This window comes from Lipotes vexillifer, unplaced genomic scaffold (assembly GCF_000442215.2).
Source record: "Lipotes vexillifer unplaced genomic scaffold, Lipotes_vexillifer_v1.1 scaffold532, whole genome shotgun sequence".
Lineage (NCBI taxonomy): Eukaryota > Metazoa > Chordata > Mammalia > Artiodactyla > Lipotidae > Lipotes > Lipotes vexillifer.
In genome coordinates this window covers 2,586,877-2,602,995 of record NW_006798027.1, presented here as the reverse complement: position 1 = coordinate 2,602,995, position 16,119 = coordinate 2,586,877, and the positions used below count along the sequence as shown (strand labels likewise).

The 16,119-nt window shown below is 49.2% G+C and overlaps 2 protein-coding genes across 2 annotated transcripts in view; one reads left to right on the top strand and one right to left on the bottom strand.

The window, feature by feature from the left end:
* The window catches only part of MESD (mesoderm development LRP chaperone), a 19,002-nt gene extending 9,679 nt beyond the window's left edge, over positions 1–9,323 (bottom strand). The window contains exons 1-2 of the mRNA XM_007470082.1: positions 9,133–9,323; positions 87–305 (exon numbers count right to left, since the gene is read on the bottom strand). Of these exons, the coding sequence (XP_007470144.1) occupies positions 87–305; positions 9,133–9,323 (410 nt within the window). The remainder of the gene's footprint in view (positions 1–86; positions 306–9,132) is intronic.
* A 139-nt stretch (positions 9,324–9,462) lies between these two features.
* Positions 9,463–12,530, top strand: TLNRD1 (talin rod domain containing 1). The gene has a single exon (XM_007470079.1). The coding sequence runs from the start codon at positions 10,781–10,783 to the stop codon at positions 11,867–11,869; it is 1,089 nt and encodes a 362-aa protein (XP_007470141.1). The 5' UTR covers positions 9,463–10,780; the 3' UTR covers positions 11,870–12,530.
* The last annotated feature ends 3,589 nt before the right edge of the window (positions 12,531–16,119 follow it).

Below are 16,119 nucleotides of genomic sequence, written 5' to 3'. Positions count from 1 at the left end.
CGTCGCCTGCGTGGGACACGCCTCCAGCCCCGCCTCTACAGGCTGGAGGCCCCCGTGGTTCCGCCTCCCTGCCCTCGGTAGCCTACCAGGCCCCGCCCCGGCCCATTTCCTCCAGCCCCCACTCCTGAAGCCCCGCCTCCTCCGCCATCTTGGCCCCGCCCCGCCTCACGGGTTTCTCCGGATGGTCCGGCTGAAGCTTTCTCCCGGGGCTGGTTCGGACCCGAGTGCTCGCCTTCATTTTCCGCCAGAGGCCGACGTTTTTCTCTCTAACGCGCAGGCCAGGTCTAAAAATTCCCTCAGGGCCTCTAGGAATCCTCAAACAGCGCCTCACGAGGCCTCAGGTTTTCGCCTGTGAAATGAATTAGAGCTGGAACTTCTAGGAGCTGCCTGTGCTCTAAGAAAGCAGGTTTCACGAGGTCACACGTTTCCTCCCAGTCTCCTGCAATTTCCTTTGAAAACAGCCTGTTGAAAAAGAGTGAGTGGCAGGTAGAGCAACTTTCTCAGGAGATCGTGAATAGATCGGGCCCAGGGCTTTGCTGCTCAACAGAGAGTTCAATTCGTCTCAATATTACTGTCATCTCTTGAACCTGACAAAGCTTTTTAAAAAAATCATTACTTCTCATCTGTAAAAACAGCTTCAGTATCTCTTCTGATTTTAACCTAATACTGTCGGCTCTGTTTAATCCTTTACAAGGTTGAATCATTCTGTTTTTTGATTCTTACTTAAAAAGATTCAGCCCAGAGATGCTTTAAAATTCCACGGATTTTAAATGGCTGATCTGATGAGTTCTTCTAAATTTTTAATTGGATAAATAAAACACGAATCACTTAATGAAGCTGTAAAATATTCGACCATTGTACAAAAACATTCTGCTCTATTCCACACCAGCCACAATTCTGCTTCACACCAAACAGTTATCAGTCTGTCGAATACTGTATACATTTTTCTATACATTTACAAACATCAAAGTGTCTCTAGAAATGGTTTTGTTGCATTTATATGTGTGTTTATGGCAGCACACTACAAATCGGTATGCGTATTAGCTCTTTAAGCGTTTTCCACTTACCAGTATGATGTGATGAACTTTCATTCTTTATACTGCAGTATAGTATGTTTGGGTATTAATATGCCAATAGTTTATTTCCTTATTACCCTACTGATGGGCATTTACTACCAATTCTTCTGCTATTACCAAAAGAAAAAAAAAGAGCCATAATAAACCTCCTTATTCATGCCTTGTGTTATGGGCTGAATTGTACCCCCCCGAATTTCATATGTTGAAGTCCTAACTCCTCAGGACCTCAGAATGTGACTGTATTTGTATACAGGATCTTTAAAGAGGTAATTAAGTTAAAATGTTGTTAGGGTGGACCCTAATCCAATATGACTGGTGTCCTTGTAAAAGAAGAGGAAATTTGGACACAGTCATGTATAGAGAGACCACGTGAAGACACAGGGAGAAGATGGCCATTTACAAGCCGAGGAGAGAAGTCTCAGAAGAAACCAACCCTGCTGACACCTTGATCTGGGACTTCGACCCTCCAGAACAGTGAGAAAATAAATTTCTGTTGTTTAAGCCACCTGGTCTGTACTTTGTTATGGCAGCCCTTAGCAAGCTAATATATCTTGCTTGGATAGGTTTATAGGCTACATATAAGAGAAAACTGAATTTGTAAAAAAGTGGCTTAAACAAGACAAGAGAGTGTTGTTGTTACTGTTTGATTTTTCTTTCACAGAAACAGTTGGATACTAAGCATCTAGGGCTGGTATTTTGGCTCTTTGGTCATCTGGGGCACCTAGTCTCTTTCTCATCCTGTTCCATCATACTGGCCTGTGGCTTCCATCCTCAATGTCACAAGTTCCTAAATAGCTACTGGAGCCCTAGCCATCAAGATGACATTCATCCAGAGGAAAGAGGAAGGAAGGAAAGCCAATAGGAGCACACCTTTTAATGGAGTCAGCTTCTTTTGCTTTTGTTTTTTTGTTTTTTGCGGTACACGGGCTTCTCACTGTTGTGGCCTCTCCCGTTGCGGAGAACAGGCTCCGGATGCGCAGGCTCAGCGGCCATGGCTCACAGGCCCAGCCGCTCGGCGGCATGCAGGATCCTCCTGGACCGGGGCACGAACCCGCGTCCCCTGCATCAGCAGGTGGACTCCCAACCACTGCACCACCAGGGAAGCCCGAGTCAGCTTCTTTTAAGCAGCCTACTTGGATGTTCCACACAGCACTTCTGTTTACATCTCAAGGGCTGGAACCTAGCCTTCTCAGGGAGGCTGTCTTCTGGCTGTCTACATTGTCACTCCAAATAAAACTGGGATTCTGTTATTAAGGGAAAAGAGGAAGTGGACGTTGAACAGGTAACTATTAGTTAACAGTGTCTGCCTCACCTTCAAGCTTAGGACCACTGAAGTTTAAAGCTCTCCCACTGTAGGGTGGCTGATATCGTGCATACATCTGTATGTATACACGCTGTGCCATTTCCGATTGACATTGAGCAGAAACAACTCATAAGAAAAAAATAGTTTTTGTCTTTTCTTTCCTTTTCTGAAATCATAGGGGAAATGTCATAAGCTTTCTCCCAGAGCGCATTGCTCCACCCAGTGGCTCAGTGCCCTGTCCTGGTGCAGTCATGCTAAAAAACATGCACAGCTGTGGCTGATCATGCGCTCTGCTGGGAGGGGTCACCCTGGTCATTTTGCCAGCTGCCAAGTTAAGGTGCAAAAGTGCTGGGATTCCTGGTCCGTAGTATCTAGTGATACAGAAAAAAAAAAAAAAAGGCGTTTAGTGTTTTACAGAAATTGTTGGAGTTGTGTAAGACAAAATTCCAGGGCTCCTTTCATCTAAGGAGGAAATCAATTCAGTTTATTATCCAGTGATGTGCAAACATGTGGATTGATTGCATTTTCACCAATTTGAGGTTTGGAACTTGATTCAGTTCAACCCTGCGAGAGTGTATTTTTACTAAGGGTCTACTGTCAATCAAGAACCACATGGGGGCACTGATGGAAAGATTACTATAAGAAAGTCCCTGCACTAAAGAGCCTGCAAGCTAGCAGGGGACATAAACAATACACAGTAAGTATAATGCAGATTGCAGGAGGTCAGGACTTGACGGGATAATATGATGATAATAATATCCTTATTCTAAACAAGAGGAAACCCCGGTTTTGGAACGGCATCATTTGTCTGAGGTCACACGGCTTGTGAAATGGCAGGCAAGAATCCCAGCCCAGGTCTATTGGATGACGAGGTGTATCTCTCTCCCAGCGTAGCACCATCTCTATCTGGGTTAATCGTCAAGGCACTCAGGAGAGTTAAACTGGAGGCCAGATGGAAGACCCGTTGAAAAGGAGTCTGGAGGCGGGAATGCTCAGATGGGATGAGATAAGAGCGTGAACCTGATCTGAGGCTGTGTAGTAGGGCAGGAGAGGAGGGGACAGAAGTGAAAGAGATTGTGTGGTCATGGCTTAAATGCGGCCACCATTGCCCCGGGGTTTAATACTAACCGTACCTCTAAGTGGTTCAGTGACTGCAGATGGTAAAATCAAGCCCCCATCTACTCTCCATCTTAGGTGGCCTCAGCTGGGCTCCTCCTGGCTTGTGTCATGCCACAGCACACAAGGATGTCTAGCAATATCTGCAATCAAGCAGGGATGATATTCAAACTATTGAAAAACTGGAATGGCACAGTTTCCAGCTATTCAGGACCGAGAGGGTACCCTGTACCCTGAAGGGTACAGCTCGGTTCTGGAGGCTCTGGGGTGCCAAATATTAACCTTTAAAGACTGAATAATGGGGAATCATGGGAAGAGGGTCCTGAGGTTGGGGCTGAGGCAGAGACAGGGGAGGCCATGACCATTTATCATTCTTTACTTTAGTACTTTTTACCTCGGTGCAAGAAGAGTCCCCACGTATCTCCTGAGCTTTATATTTACTCACATGTAGCAGCTAACTGATTATCTTTTGACTACAATTACAGATTTCCAGGAGAGGATGTGATTGGCCCAGGCTTGGGTGGGTGTCTGTTCCTGGTCACCATCATTACTTGTGAACAGGAGAGCAGGACTCGTATCATTAAATTTAACACTTAAAACTTCTGTTTGCAAAAGGGAAAGGGGTGGGGTGGGGTGGGAGGAATTGGGACACTGGGATTGACACATATTGTTATTGACACTATGTATAAGATAGACAGCTGATGGGAACATACCTATAGCACAGGGAACTCTAGTAATGCACTGTGGTGACCTAAATGGGAGGGAAATCCAAAAGGGAGGGGATATCTGTATGTGTATGGCTGGTTCATTTTGTTGTGCAGTGGAGGCTAACACAACATTGTAAAGCAACCATACTCCAAAAACAAAGAAACAAGCAAAAAAAACTTGTGTTTGGGCTTCCCTGGTGGTGCAGTGGTTGAGTCCCCCTGCCGATGCAGGGTACATGGGTTCGTGCCCTGGTCCGGGAAGATCCCACGTGCCGCTGAGCGGCTGGGCCCGTGAGCCATGGCCGCTGAGCCTGTGCGTCTGGAGCCTGTGCTCCACAATGGGAGAGGCCACAGCACTGAGAGGCCCGCATGCGTCAAAAAAAAAAAAAAAAGGGGGGGGGGGACCCACATAAATGCACCGATGCTCCTAAAATACTGATTGATACTGTTCTCTTCACCAACATGTAAGAAAAAAAGTCTAGTTTCAACTGAAATTCTCAGAATAATACACTTAATTCAAATTGTCTATAATACTGCAATTGTCTTGAAAATTTATGGAAGTGATTTGAGTTTCTCTCCTAAGAGGAAAAGGTAGGAATTTTATCTGTGTTATCTGAAACATCACCTATACGTTGCAGCACAGATATATGCAATTACGTTTAGAGAACTCACAATATCTGTTTCCAAAGAATTAGCTTCCTGGACCCTCCAAAACAAGCTGGTAAGAGAAATGGGGTGAACACACTTGCTAAGCAAAGGCCAAGCATTCAATCTTAGAGCTGTGAGCAGTAGATCACGATCACACACAGGCCGCGCCCCTGCTGTGGGTTCATGAATGTCCATGACTCTCTGTCCCTTACTGAGTAAGAGCTGCGGGCAACAGGATTTTGGTTCAATGAAAGGATGCCTTCCTTGCAGAGAACTGCAAATGAATTAATTCATTAATTTATTATTTCCACAGACATTTATTTACAACCACGCAATGCACTGGGTGTGGGGAAGAGATGAACAGATCAAGTCCTGTCCTTAAAGAGATGACAGGGTGGTGGGGAGAGAGTTAAGCTGACAGTTACAAATACACTATGCTCATGGTCACACTGAAGCTGGGCACACAGCACAGTAGGCACAAAGGGACAGATGCCTGAGTATGTCTAGGGGTCAGGGAGGCTCCACGTAAAGGATCTGGGGAGCCTAGATCTCAGTACTTATTTTTTCTCCCCTACAGAGTTCTGGAAAATGGAAAATACATCCAAAGATCATTAACCAGTAGGGAAATGGGGTAGAGAATTTATCTGTGAAAGCAACCTTCACCTCCATGTAGGGATCCCTGGTAAACTAGATCGCAGAAAGTTCCAGATCTCCCAGATCTTCGGACCTGAAGGCTCAGGTGTGCCTGCCATGCTGTGACTGGCCCTACACACAGGCCTCTCTCACACACTCAGCTTCAGGTGAACAGAGAGACAGCACGGAGGGAGGGAGGGTGGAAGGTTGGGGGGAGGGTGGTATCTGGGAGTGATGGATGAGATCCTGCCCAGGTGCTCTTATTGTATGGAAACAAAATACACCAGAAAGAGGACATGCTGGGTTAGGAGAGTGACCTGTCACACAGTGACCCTGCTCCTTAAATGAGCTGTGGTCCAATGTATGTCAGACCGTCACTCATCACCTGTGGGGATTAGTGAATCAGGGAGGAGGAGGGTTAGGGGCAAATTTTTCCAGATATAAATTTCTCTCCTTTAGAAGAGACATTGAAAGGAAGATATTAAGGATGATGCTTGGCCCCGTGTAAGAAAGAATGCCTGAGAATGAACTGGCCCACCTAAGAGCACAAAAACAAAACAGAGCGACACTGCTGCAAAGGAAATATACATTAAGGCAGAGAATGCCCCTTACTGACCACCAGGTGGCACTGTAGACCAGGCACAGCTTTGTTGTTAGTCTGCTAAAATCTGGAGTGCAGTGTGAAAGTTGGGTATCAAAACCTAATAGGGCTAGAAACATACAATGGGAAATTATTCAGTCTTAAAAGGGAAAAAAATTCGGACACACGTGACAGTATCAGTGAACCACAAAGACATTATTCTAAGTGAAATAAGCCAGACAGAAAAGGACAAATATTATATGATTCCACTTATATAAGTTACTTAGAATAGTCACATTTATAGTGATAGAAAGCAGAATGGTGGCTTCCAGGGGAATGAGGAGTTATTGTTCAGTGGGTACAGAATTTCAGTTTGAGAAGATGAAAGGTTTCTGGAGATGGATGGTGGTGATGATTGCACAACAATGTGAACGCACTTAATACCATGGATCTGTGGCTAGGTTCACAAAAATGGCCAAATGGTAAATTCTATGTTATGAATATTTTACTACACACACACAAAAAAATCAGAGGCTCATACTGTTGTCTTATACCTGCTTAAAGTCCAGGTGGAGGATGCACCTACTGGAATAGGCAAAGAAGGAAGGACAGGATTTTTCCCTAATCTGGCCTTTGTCATTTCCACCTTTCCTCCCCAAATCCTCAGTCAGCTATTTGCATCTTGTTCATTCATTTATTTATTAAATGCCTACCACGTGTTGGCCCTGAGCTGGGCACTGAGAATACATTCTCCAGTGGCCAAGCCATTTTCTGTACAGCCCCCAGCTTCTTGCTGTCTGTTCCATTCCCCTTCCGCCAGCCAGTCCTTCAGCCCACAACTTTGCACCTTGCTTCTGTCAATTTTCACTTTAATGAAGAATACTTTGCACGGTACCTTTGGTTCATATCATATGTGAATTTTAAAAGAGGATTAGAAGGAGTACCGGGTGATGTTTTCTACAGAAAAAGCCCTTACTGCTGTGAGTCTAGGGGTAGATGCTGCCTTCCTCTGTTAATCCAGTTAGACGAAAATATGCTTCAGCAACAAACAACCTTCAAATCTCAGTGGCTTCACAGTGACTTTACTTTTTGCTCATGTTACATGTTCCACACAGTCAGTAGAGGGTCTGCTCCATGGTCGCCTAGGCTTATGGAGGCTCCATCAACTTTCAGCTGCACCACCTAGAACAGGCTCCCGAACTGATGACATGGTCCTGCCTAATTGAGAGTGAGTACCACTCTCTCGACTCTAGTTTCTTGACTCTGTGCTCTCACTATACCAATAGGGAAGTTGTGATGACCTGTTTTCCCTGTTGCTCTCTCTGGACTCTACTCTTCAGAGGGGGGTAGAGCCCTCACATTACTTATTTTCTAACAGGGCCTGGCACACGGTAGGTGCCCAGTGTTTGTAGAGTGGATGAAAGATGGCACAAAGTAAAGGTGACCTAGAGGAAGGTGGAGTCAGTATCTGCAAAGGATTAGTTTAGGAAGAGATGCCATATCTGAAAAATGAAGCAGGTAGGGCCAAGAAACCAATCCTATCCGATTTTAAAAACTAAACCAAACGTCACTGAATATAGCGAGACATTTTATGTGTCACACAGCTCATTGTTGGGGTACAAGATTTCCAGCAACACTCACCAAAGAAAGTGCCTATGTAGAAGAAAAGGAAGAGGTCAGGTGCCCCTGACCTCAGCAGCACCAAGTGGCTTTGGAAAAAAAATTCCCTGATCCCAGAGCAGTTTCATGAGTAAACTAGGCATGGAGGGAAGGGTCTGACTTTCTCATAAGTTTTCAGAGCTAAGTCGGACTAGGATGCTATTCCTGGGTTACCATGGAAAGACCTTGACTTATCCAACAGTTTTTCTCTGGTAGAAAAATAAAAGGGATTAATCCTACAGGAATTGCTACTAGTTTAGAAAATCAGCAGTTTTATTGGCCTTGGTTTGCAAAATAAGTGGGTTCATTTAGATTTTAGAAGATATATAAGGACCCTTTAAGTTACTGATATAAGCAGGGTGACTATCCATTTAGGTTTGGATCTGTTGTTACCACTTAATTTATTAGTAACATGTCTCACAGTCACTCTCGAAACTGTTTCGGGTTGGACAATAAATTGCAAGTTCATCCTAGTTACAAGTGACATTTACAACTGGTTGAAAAAAGGTGACACCAGGTCCGAGGAAGGGGCAGAAGAACAAACCTTTCCGTTGGCTGAACACACTCAGCTTGTGCTGGGCTGGGCACCTAGACGTGTTTCAGGACTAAGAGGTGGGGGGACCCCTGGGTGGGGGGAATGGGGGAAGCCTAGATGCTTCAACCACTTTCTGAAGAGTAAGGACTGGGTAAAATGAAAATGAGGTTGGCGGTTGGCTCCCTGCTCATGCATTTGCTCTCTTCTTGACCTTAGGAAGGCACTTAAGGCACCTGAGCATCACTTTCCTTATCTGTAAAATGGGAATAATAATGTTTACCTTCAAAGGCTGTTTCTCTAATTTCACTGCGGCCACTAATTCCATTATACAGCTGGAGACACAGAAGTTATGAGAGGGCAAACTGTGCCGGTGAAGCCTCATAAGTCTAAGAGCTACATTTATGAGCCCAGTACTCAGGCGGTCAGTCCACAGTATCTGATTTCGAAAGGAGAAAACGGATACTTGGAGAGATAACTTGCAAAAGGTCACACAACTCATAAATGGCTGGGGGAAGACTGACCCCAGGAAGTCTGGTTCAAAGTTCGCGCTCTAACTATACAAGGGCTATTTAGTTAAAGGGCGGAAGCGGGAAGCGTCTAGCCCGGCTCTGCGGACTCCATCTCCAGGTCTCTTCTCATCCCGCACAGCCCCTCCAGAATCCCACCGTGGAAGAGGATCAAACACGACAAAGGGCGGGGGAGAGCTTGGCAAACCGGTCGACGTCCCGCAAAAAGCGATGACCGGACCCCAGCAAACCTCTAGCGGATGGTATCGAGTGTCCTCCTCCCTTCGGTCCGGAACACAGGCCACCTTTTAGACTTGCTCCCTGGGCGGGGAGGAGGCGTGGAGCCCCCCGGTTGGGCTGAGAGTTTACGTATGGCCAACTGGCGGCTGCGGCCCGGTCTCCCAAGGGTGTGCGCCGAGCCCCCAGCCCGGGCGGGCCTGCCTCCGGTCCGCTCCCCCCGACTCTCCGCCGGGGACCACCGGCCGGGCGCTGCCGGCGTCCGCGTTGGGCTGGGGCGTCCCCCCGCTGCCACCCAGCTTCCCGGGGGAGGAGCAGCGCATCGCGCAAGCATCCGGGAGCGGCGGAGGGGGCGGGAGGAAGGGCGAGAGGAGGAAGCGGGATTTAAACGAAAGGCGGTGACGCCACACAAAAGATTTCTATAGGCTCCAGGGAGGTTACGGCCGAGGCGGCGGCGGCGGCGGCGGCGGTGGCGGCGAGCTGGGGGGCGAGGCGCGGCCGGGAAGAGGAAAAGCCTCCAGCAGCCCCGGAGGGCGAGCGGGCGGTGGCGCACCCACGGCCGCGCTCAGAGGTGAAGCCGCGCGGGGAGAGGAAGCGGGTGTTTTCCCCTCTGCTTTTCGGCCCCCGCCCTTCCTTTCAGTTTCTCCCGGCTCGCTCGGAAGTTGGAGGTTGACAAAAATGGCAGGAGCCGGGGCCCGGGCGAGTTGCCGCAGCGCCGCGGGGACCTTCTGAGTTGGCCGGGCCGCCGGGGAGACGCGCGCGGCGACGTCCGATGCGCAGGGCCCGGGGTCTCGGGAGAGCTCAGCCGCTGCGGGCCCAAGGCGAGGCGGAGGCGACGGGGATGGACTCGCGCCGACAGCCGGCGGCGGGCCGCGGGGCGCGCGGTCCGAGAGGGCGTGCCGCCTCGGCGCCGGGCCGCGCTCTGTGAACCGGCGAGGCGGGAAGGGGCCGCCGCGGCTCCCGGCACGCCCGGGCGCGGCGGGCGGGCGAGAGCGCGAGCGGGGCGGCTGCTGAGCGCAATCAGTGCAGGCTCCCGCCCGACTCTGACTCGGCCGCGCCAGCATCGGCCACACCCTCGGCCCTGCCGCCGCCGCCGCCGGCGCCGCTTCCCGAGAGCGGGAGGCAGGAGATGCCCACGGGGTGGCCGCGCGTCCCAGAGGGTCAGCCGCGGCCGCCGTCGCGGGGAAGTGCCGCCTGGCGGTGTCTGGGCGCCTGAAGCCCACGTGCGCCGCCGAGCCCGAGGTGGCTGACAGCAGAGCCCGCCTGAGACGCCGCCCGCGCTCCTCCCCGAGGAAAGGATTTTGATTTCAAAGGAAGGAAGGAAGGACAACTCCCAGCTTCCCTCTCCCGCCCCCCTCCCCCCCCCTCCCCCGCTCGGGCGGTCGGACCGGGCCATGCCCAGGAAGGCGGCGGCGGCGGCGGCGGCGGCAACCCAGCAGAAGGGACTTTCCTGGCAGTCCGGCGACGAGGAGCGCGGTCTGTGAGTTTGCTCTGCTCCGGTTCATGGTTCCTGCAAGCCCTCCAAGAGGCCGAACGCTGCGCCCCCTCCCCGCGCCCCGAAGAGCCTCCTGCGTTCTCTGGCCCCCGGGCCCGCTCCGCGCCGCCCGGGCTCCGGCCGCCGCAGCCCAGTGCCCTCTGCCCGCGGCGGTGGATGGCATGATGGTGCGGGGAAGGCACCGCGGCCTTGGCCAGCTGAGTCGCGACGGCCGCGGGGGCGGCGGCATCGGCAGCGGCGGTGGTAGCGGGCTCCCCAGCGGCATGCCAGTGCCCCCCGGGCGCGATGGCTAGCGGCAGCGCTGGGAAGCCCACTGGCGAGGCGGCTTCTCCGGCTCCAGCGAGCGCCGTCGGCGGGGCTTGCTCGCAGCCCCGGAAGAGGCTGGTGTCTGTCTGCGACCACTGCAAGGGCAAGATGCAGCTGGTGGCCGACCTGCTGCTGCTGTCGAGCGAGGCGCGGCCCGTGCTCTTCGAGGGCCCCGCCTCCGCTTGTGCCGGCGCCGAGTCCTTCGAGCAATGCCGGGACACCATCATCGCGCGCACCAAGGGGCTCTCCATCCTCACCCACGACGTGCAGAGCCAGCTCAACATGGGCCGCTTCGGGGAAGCGGGGGACAGCCTGGTGGAGCTGGGAGACCTAGTGGTGTCCTTGACCGAGTGCTCCGCCCACGCGGCCTATCTGGCGGCTGTGGCCACGCCGGGCGCGCAGCCCGCGCAGCCGGGCCTGGTGGACCGCTACCGCGTGACACGCTGCCGCCACGAGGTGGAGCAGGGCTGCGCAGTGCTGCGCGCCACCCCGCTCGCCGACCTGACCCCGCAGCTGCTGCTGGAGGTGTCGCAGGGCCTGTCGCGCAACCTCAAGTTCCTGACGGACGCGTGCGCCCTGGCCAGTGACAAGTCCCGGGACCGCTTTTCGCGCGAGCAGTTCAAGCTTGGCGTCAAGTGTATGAGCACGAGTGCGTCGGCGCTGCTGGCCTGCGTGCGCGAGGTGAAGGCGGCGCCCAGCGAGCTGGCTCGGAGCCGCTGCGCGCTCTTCAGCGGGCCGTTAGTGCAGGCGGTTAGCGCACTGGTGGGCTTCGCCACCGAGCCGCAGTTCCTGGGTCGCGCGGCGGCCGTGAGCGCCGAGGGCAAGGCGGTGCAGACCGCCATCCTCGGCGGCGCCATGAGTGTGGTGTCGGCCTGCGTGCTCCTGACCCAGTGCCTCAGGGATCTGGCGCAGCACCCCGACGGGGGCGCCAAGATGTCGGACCACAGGGAGAGGCTGAGGAACTCGGCCTGCGCCGTGTCTGAAGGCTGCACCCTGCTATCTCAGGCTTTAAGGGAGAGGTCTTCGCCCAGGACTTTACCGCCAGTGAATTCCAATTCTGTGAATTAGCACCCTCCCACCCTCGTCCCATTCTTCCACCACCCCCCCAGGCTAAAGGAAGATACTTATTCTCTGCCCCTCTCCATTTATACCAAAGAAATCAAAAGTGAACTCCCCCACCCCATGTTAAATGCTCGAGAGGAATCTTCCAGGAGGCAGGGCCATGCAGACCATTTACACACGCACTCGCACTCGGAGGGCCCCCGGTGCCCAGCAGCCCACACCAGGAGATGGAAGATGTGTCATCTGCTGGTTGCGGTATTACCCCTGCCCCTTACCCCGGCTCCTCTTCCGGAATTCCTCCACTAAATTTTATTATTAATTGGGCAGGAAGGAGGTCATGGGTTCATTTCTTTTTTGGTCTTCCCCCCCCCCCCAATTAAGAGAAAGGTTACCTCAGTTTTCTCTCCTTAGACATGGATGTAGCTAACTTTTTTGTATGTTGTTATTTTTTTAAGCAGTCGTGATGGGTTAGGCGTATACTTGGTGTGGAAAGAGTATGACTTTGCCATGTGATTTGCAAATGGGGGGAAAAGCTACTGTGAGTGTGTGTTTTATTTTTTAATTTACACTATAGAATGATTCCCCCCCCCCAATGTCAAGTTTTTACCTTGCATGTACTGGAGTATTTATTTCATCTATTAATAAAATGTTATGTTTCTCAGATGGCTTTTTGCAAGTATTGTTGATTTTCAATCATTGTAATGTTGCAGGCTGCATGTCATCTATGGAAAGATGCCCTGGAAAGTTTGCTTGGGAGCAATGAGGTGGGTTCCCAATCTTCAGCCCTTTCTGCTTTTTCGTCAAGAGTTAACTTCTTTGAGCAGCCTAGAATTCAAGAAGAGGGAACTGTGTGTAACACTCTCCTTGTAGAGGCAGGGGACACATTTATGGTTGGATTACGTATAGTGCTAGAGTGGGGTTTTTTTTTCCTGTTTCTCCTGGAAAGTAGTTTTGCTTCCTTTGTCCCCTCTGATTTTTCTGTTCTAATGAACAGGGTTCAGACTGACTGCAGTCTGATTTGTATTCTGCCTGTCTTTTTCAGGGTAAGCCTCTTCCTAATCCTGTGTGGAATGCCAGCCTTCCCAGGTCAGAGAATCTGTGTATGGACCTGCAAAAGTACTGTACATCAAGCGAGAGTATGTAGACAGGTCTGTTCAGACAAGATCCAGTTGCTTATGATTTTAGGAGAAAAAAACAACACAAAAGCGTAGAGTGTTCTAGACTGTTTTAATAGAGGGAGAGGTATTCTGGAAAGTGTGAGAAGAGCTTTCTAGACCCACAGCATGATTGCAGGCAAAGGCTTATTTTTGTGACCTTGATCTGATATGCCCCGGTTGATTGTATGTTGGAAGGATGCTTTGTTCAGTGAAATGCGGAGTTATTTTAAGGTAGTTGGTCCCTTCTGCAGACAATTTTAAGAAAAAAATCTTTTGGGGGAGGGGCTGTATGGTTTTGCTGACCCTAGCTGAGTTTTCCCACTGAAAAAATGACAAATGTATTTGCCGTGCTTATCCTGAGAGAGCCACATGGATAAAACTCATACATGCTTTAAATTTGCTCCATGTACATTTTTCTTGGGATTTGTTGTGCCTAAGCCTTTGCAGTTCTCACAGATCTGAAAAGAAAGGTTTTTCAACAGTGATATGTTGGAGAGGAACGTTGTAGTGACTGTTTTTACTTGAATGGCTGTATTTATTACATCATGTTCGGCCTATAGGACCTCGTAAACCTGTGCTGGGTTTACTACAACTGTTGAGCTCTGAAGTTTGAAAAAGTCTTCCAAGTGGTCGAGTGTATACATTCTTAAGAACGGTCAAGGGAGCAGTTGTTTTGCTCTCTTAGGTCCTGGTAGATTTAAATTTCTGAAGTCTTCAAAAGATGAAAATGATCTTGCATGTTTATTCCTCTCCCCCTGCCCTTCTTTAAGTCTGGATCAGTCAGGTTCAGGAAGTATTTGAGGGAAGGAAACCTACCTAACCCGTGTGCCAATGACAATCCTGCTTGCATATAAGAATTTTTACTTATTTTTATCCACTGAATTTACATAAGTAATGCTGAAGTTTATAATTGTATGGTTCCTTTAGCCTATGCAGATCACAAAGAGTCAACTGAAAGGAACAAAGTAAAATACAATCAGAGCCAGAAATCTGCAAATTTGGTATCTGATTAGGAAAAAAAGAATTGCCAATTGTTTCTTGGACTCATTCCTTGCAGAAGCAATTTTCAGGACAGTGCAAGCCAAAAAAATCACTTTTCCTATCTACTTGGATGCAGTTAACTAGCTAGTCACCAAATTAATTTTGAAACTTCTCTTCCTCTTAGCTAAGTGCTAGTTGCTTTTAACATTTCTGTATATTAAAGGTTTTTTTACTTGTAGTCAAAATCTCTGTCCTCTGAAGTTAAAAGTTTCAGTGATGTGTTGACCTCTTTTTTCCTCCTTCTGTCTCTAAGATAAAGCTTAGGATATTTTATCCAGCAGGTGGCTTGAAGTGAATTCTGCTTGTGTGTTTTCAGCAGGCTTCAGGAAAGCAGAGTGAGGAATGCACAGTGTTTCTGTGTGCATCACTCACTTAGCTGGGCACACACAGCTCTTTGACATTTTAACTTTTCTCCCAGTGTACCAGGTGGCTAAACTTGTTTTTGAAATAGCCCTGATTTTGTAAAAGGAACATCTCACACCTATTTCATTGGGTTTAATAAGGGCAGCAGAGATACTGTTTCCAGGAATAAAATCAGAGTGGCCTGATTTTTTTTGGTTGTTGTTGTTAAATTAAACCACACGCGTTAATTTAAGACATCTATCTTTGGGCTCTTCTGACTTCTGAGGGCAAGTTTTCTTACACGGGCTTAATGGGCACCATCCTGACTAGGGATGTTGAAAAGCTTCCTCTGAATGGTCATAAGAGAAGGAAATCATGGCTGTGGGTTCTTGGAACAAAAGCCATTATTTATGACAGTCCACCAAAGTCAATGGGACAAAAGGCTTTCAAACACAAGGCTTAGCTAGAAAAAGCACAGCTCTGTCTTGGCTGTTTAAGCTTGGCCTTTTTCTGTTATTCATTCTGGGTTGATTTTAGGAAATGCAAAAATTGTGTGTATCTGTGTGTGTGTCTGTGTGTGTATCTGTATGTGTGTATGTTTCTCCCCCATCCTCATCTCCACCCCATTTTTTTTTGTTTGTTTTTTTAATTTCGGGTCATGTTTCTCAAAAAGTATCTAGAGTTTATAATTCTGGAAGCATCGCTTACACCTGATTGGTTATTTTACAAATACTTTTTTTTTTAAAGCTGGCATAGGGATCTAAAATATTTGACAGTTTGAAACAGCTAATTTTAACAGAAACACCTGTTTTTTTCGGAATGAATGTGACTATGGTAACATGCCAGTCAGGCAGAGGATTCGAAAAATGCCTGCCAAAGCCCCTTTTGAGCTTTGCTTGGTAAACAGGAGTTAGAGAAGAAATCTCTGAAGCCTTCGTAGTACTTTAACCTGTGGAGCAGTGCACTGGCTCCTTGGTGCCTAGGTTTCCAACTCCTGGAAGAGCCATGAAGGAGGCCATCTCTGGGTTTCCAGTGTGGACACAGATATTTGTGTTCCCTCCAGGCAAATTCTTGTCCTGATGAAAAAAAATACATTTTTTTGCGTGAGTATGCGTGAAATGAATTGGCTTATTTTACAGAAGTAGGATTTTTCTTTAGGGTCGTTGGGATAAGTGAGTTGTCTGGTTCCACCTCACTGGCAGAGGCTCAAAGATTGAACTGTTCCGATAGTGTAGGGGAAAATTGTGTTACTTGTATCTACGATTGGAATTGATTTAATTGAACTGTAAAGCCCCTTCAGGTCATGGGTTATCATGCCTTTCACATGTGTAGTTTTTTTTAAATGAGTGTGTGTACAAGATGCCTGCAGCAAGTGTACTAAGTAAGTAGTAAAATTGTTTCTGGAAATGAAAGTTATAATGGGCATTCATTCAGCAACTGTTGATTGGGTGCCAGCCACTGTACCAGGCCCTGGGGTCCAGATGCGAGGGGGTCATGGTTCCTCCCCTTGCAAAGACTCGGTGCTGCTCCAGACTTGGTCAGTGGGCTGGCAGTAGCATCCACAGCGTAATCCTGGACCCTACCTCAGGCCTATTTGTATCAGAAACACAGGGTGTGGAGCAATCTGAGTGTCATCCAGCCCTCCCAGGTGATTCTGCTGCAGACCCAGTCTGCAGAACCACTGGCCTGCAGGGCCTGCTGGTTTCTTTGTACTCC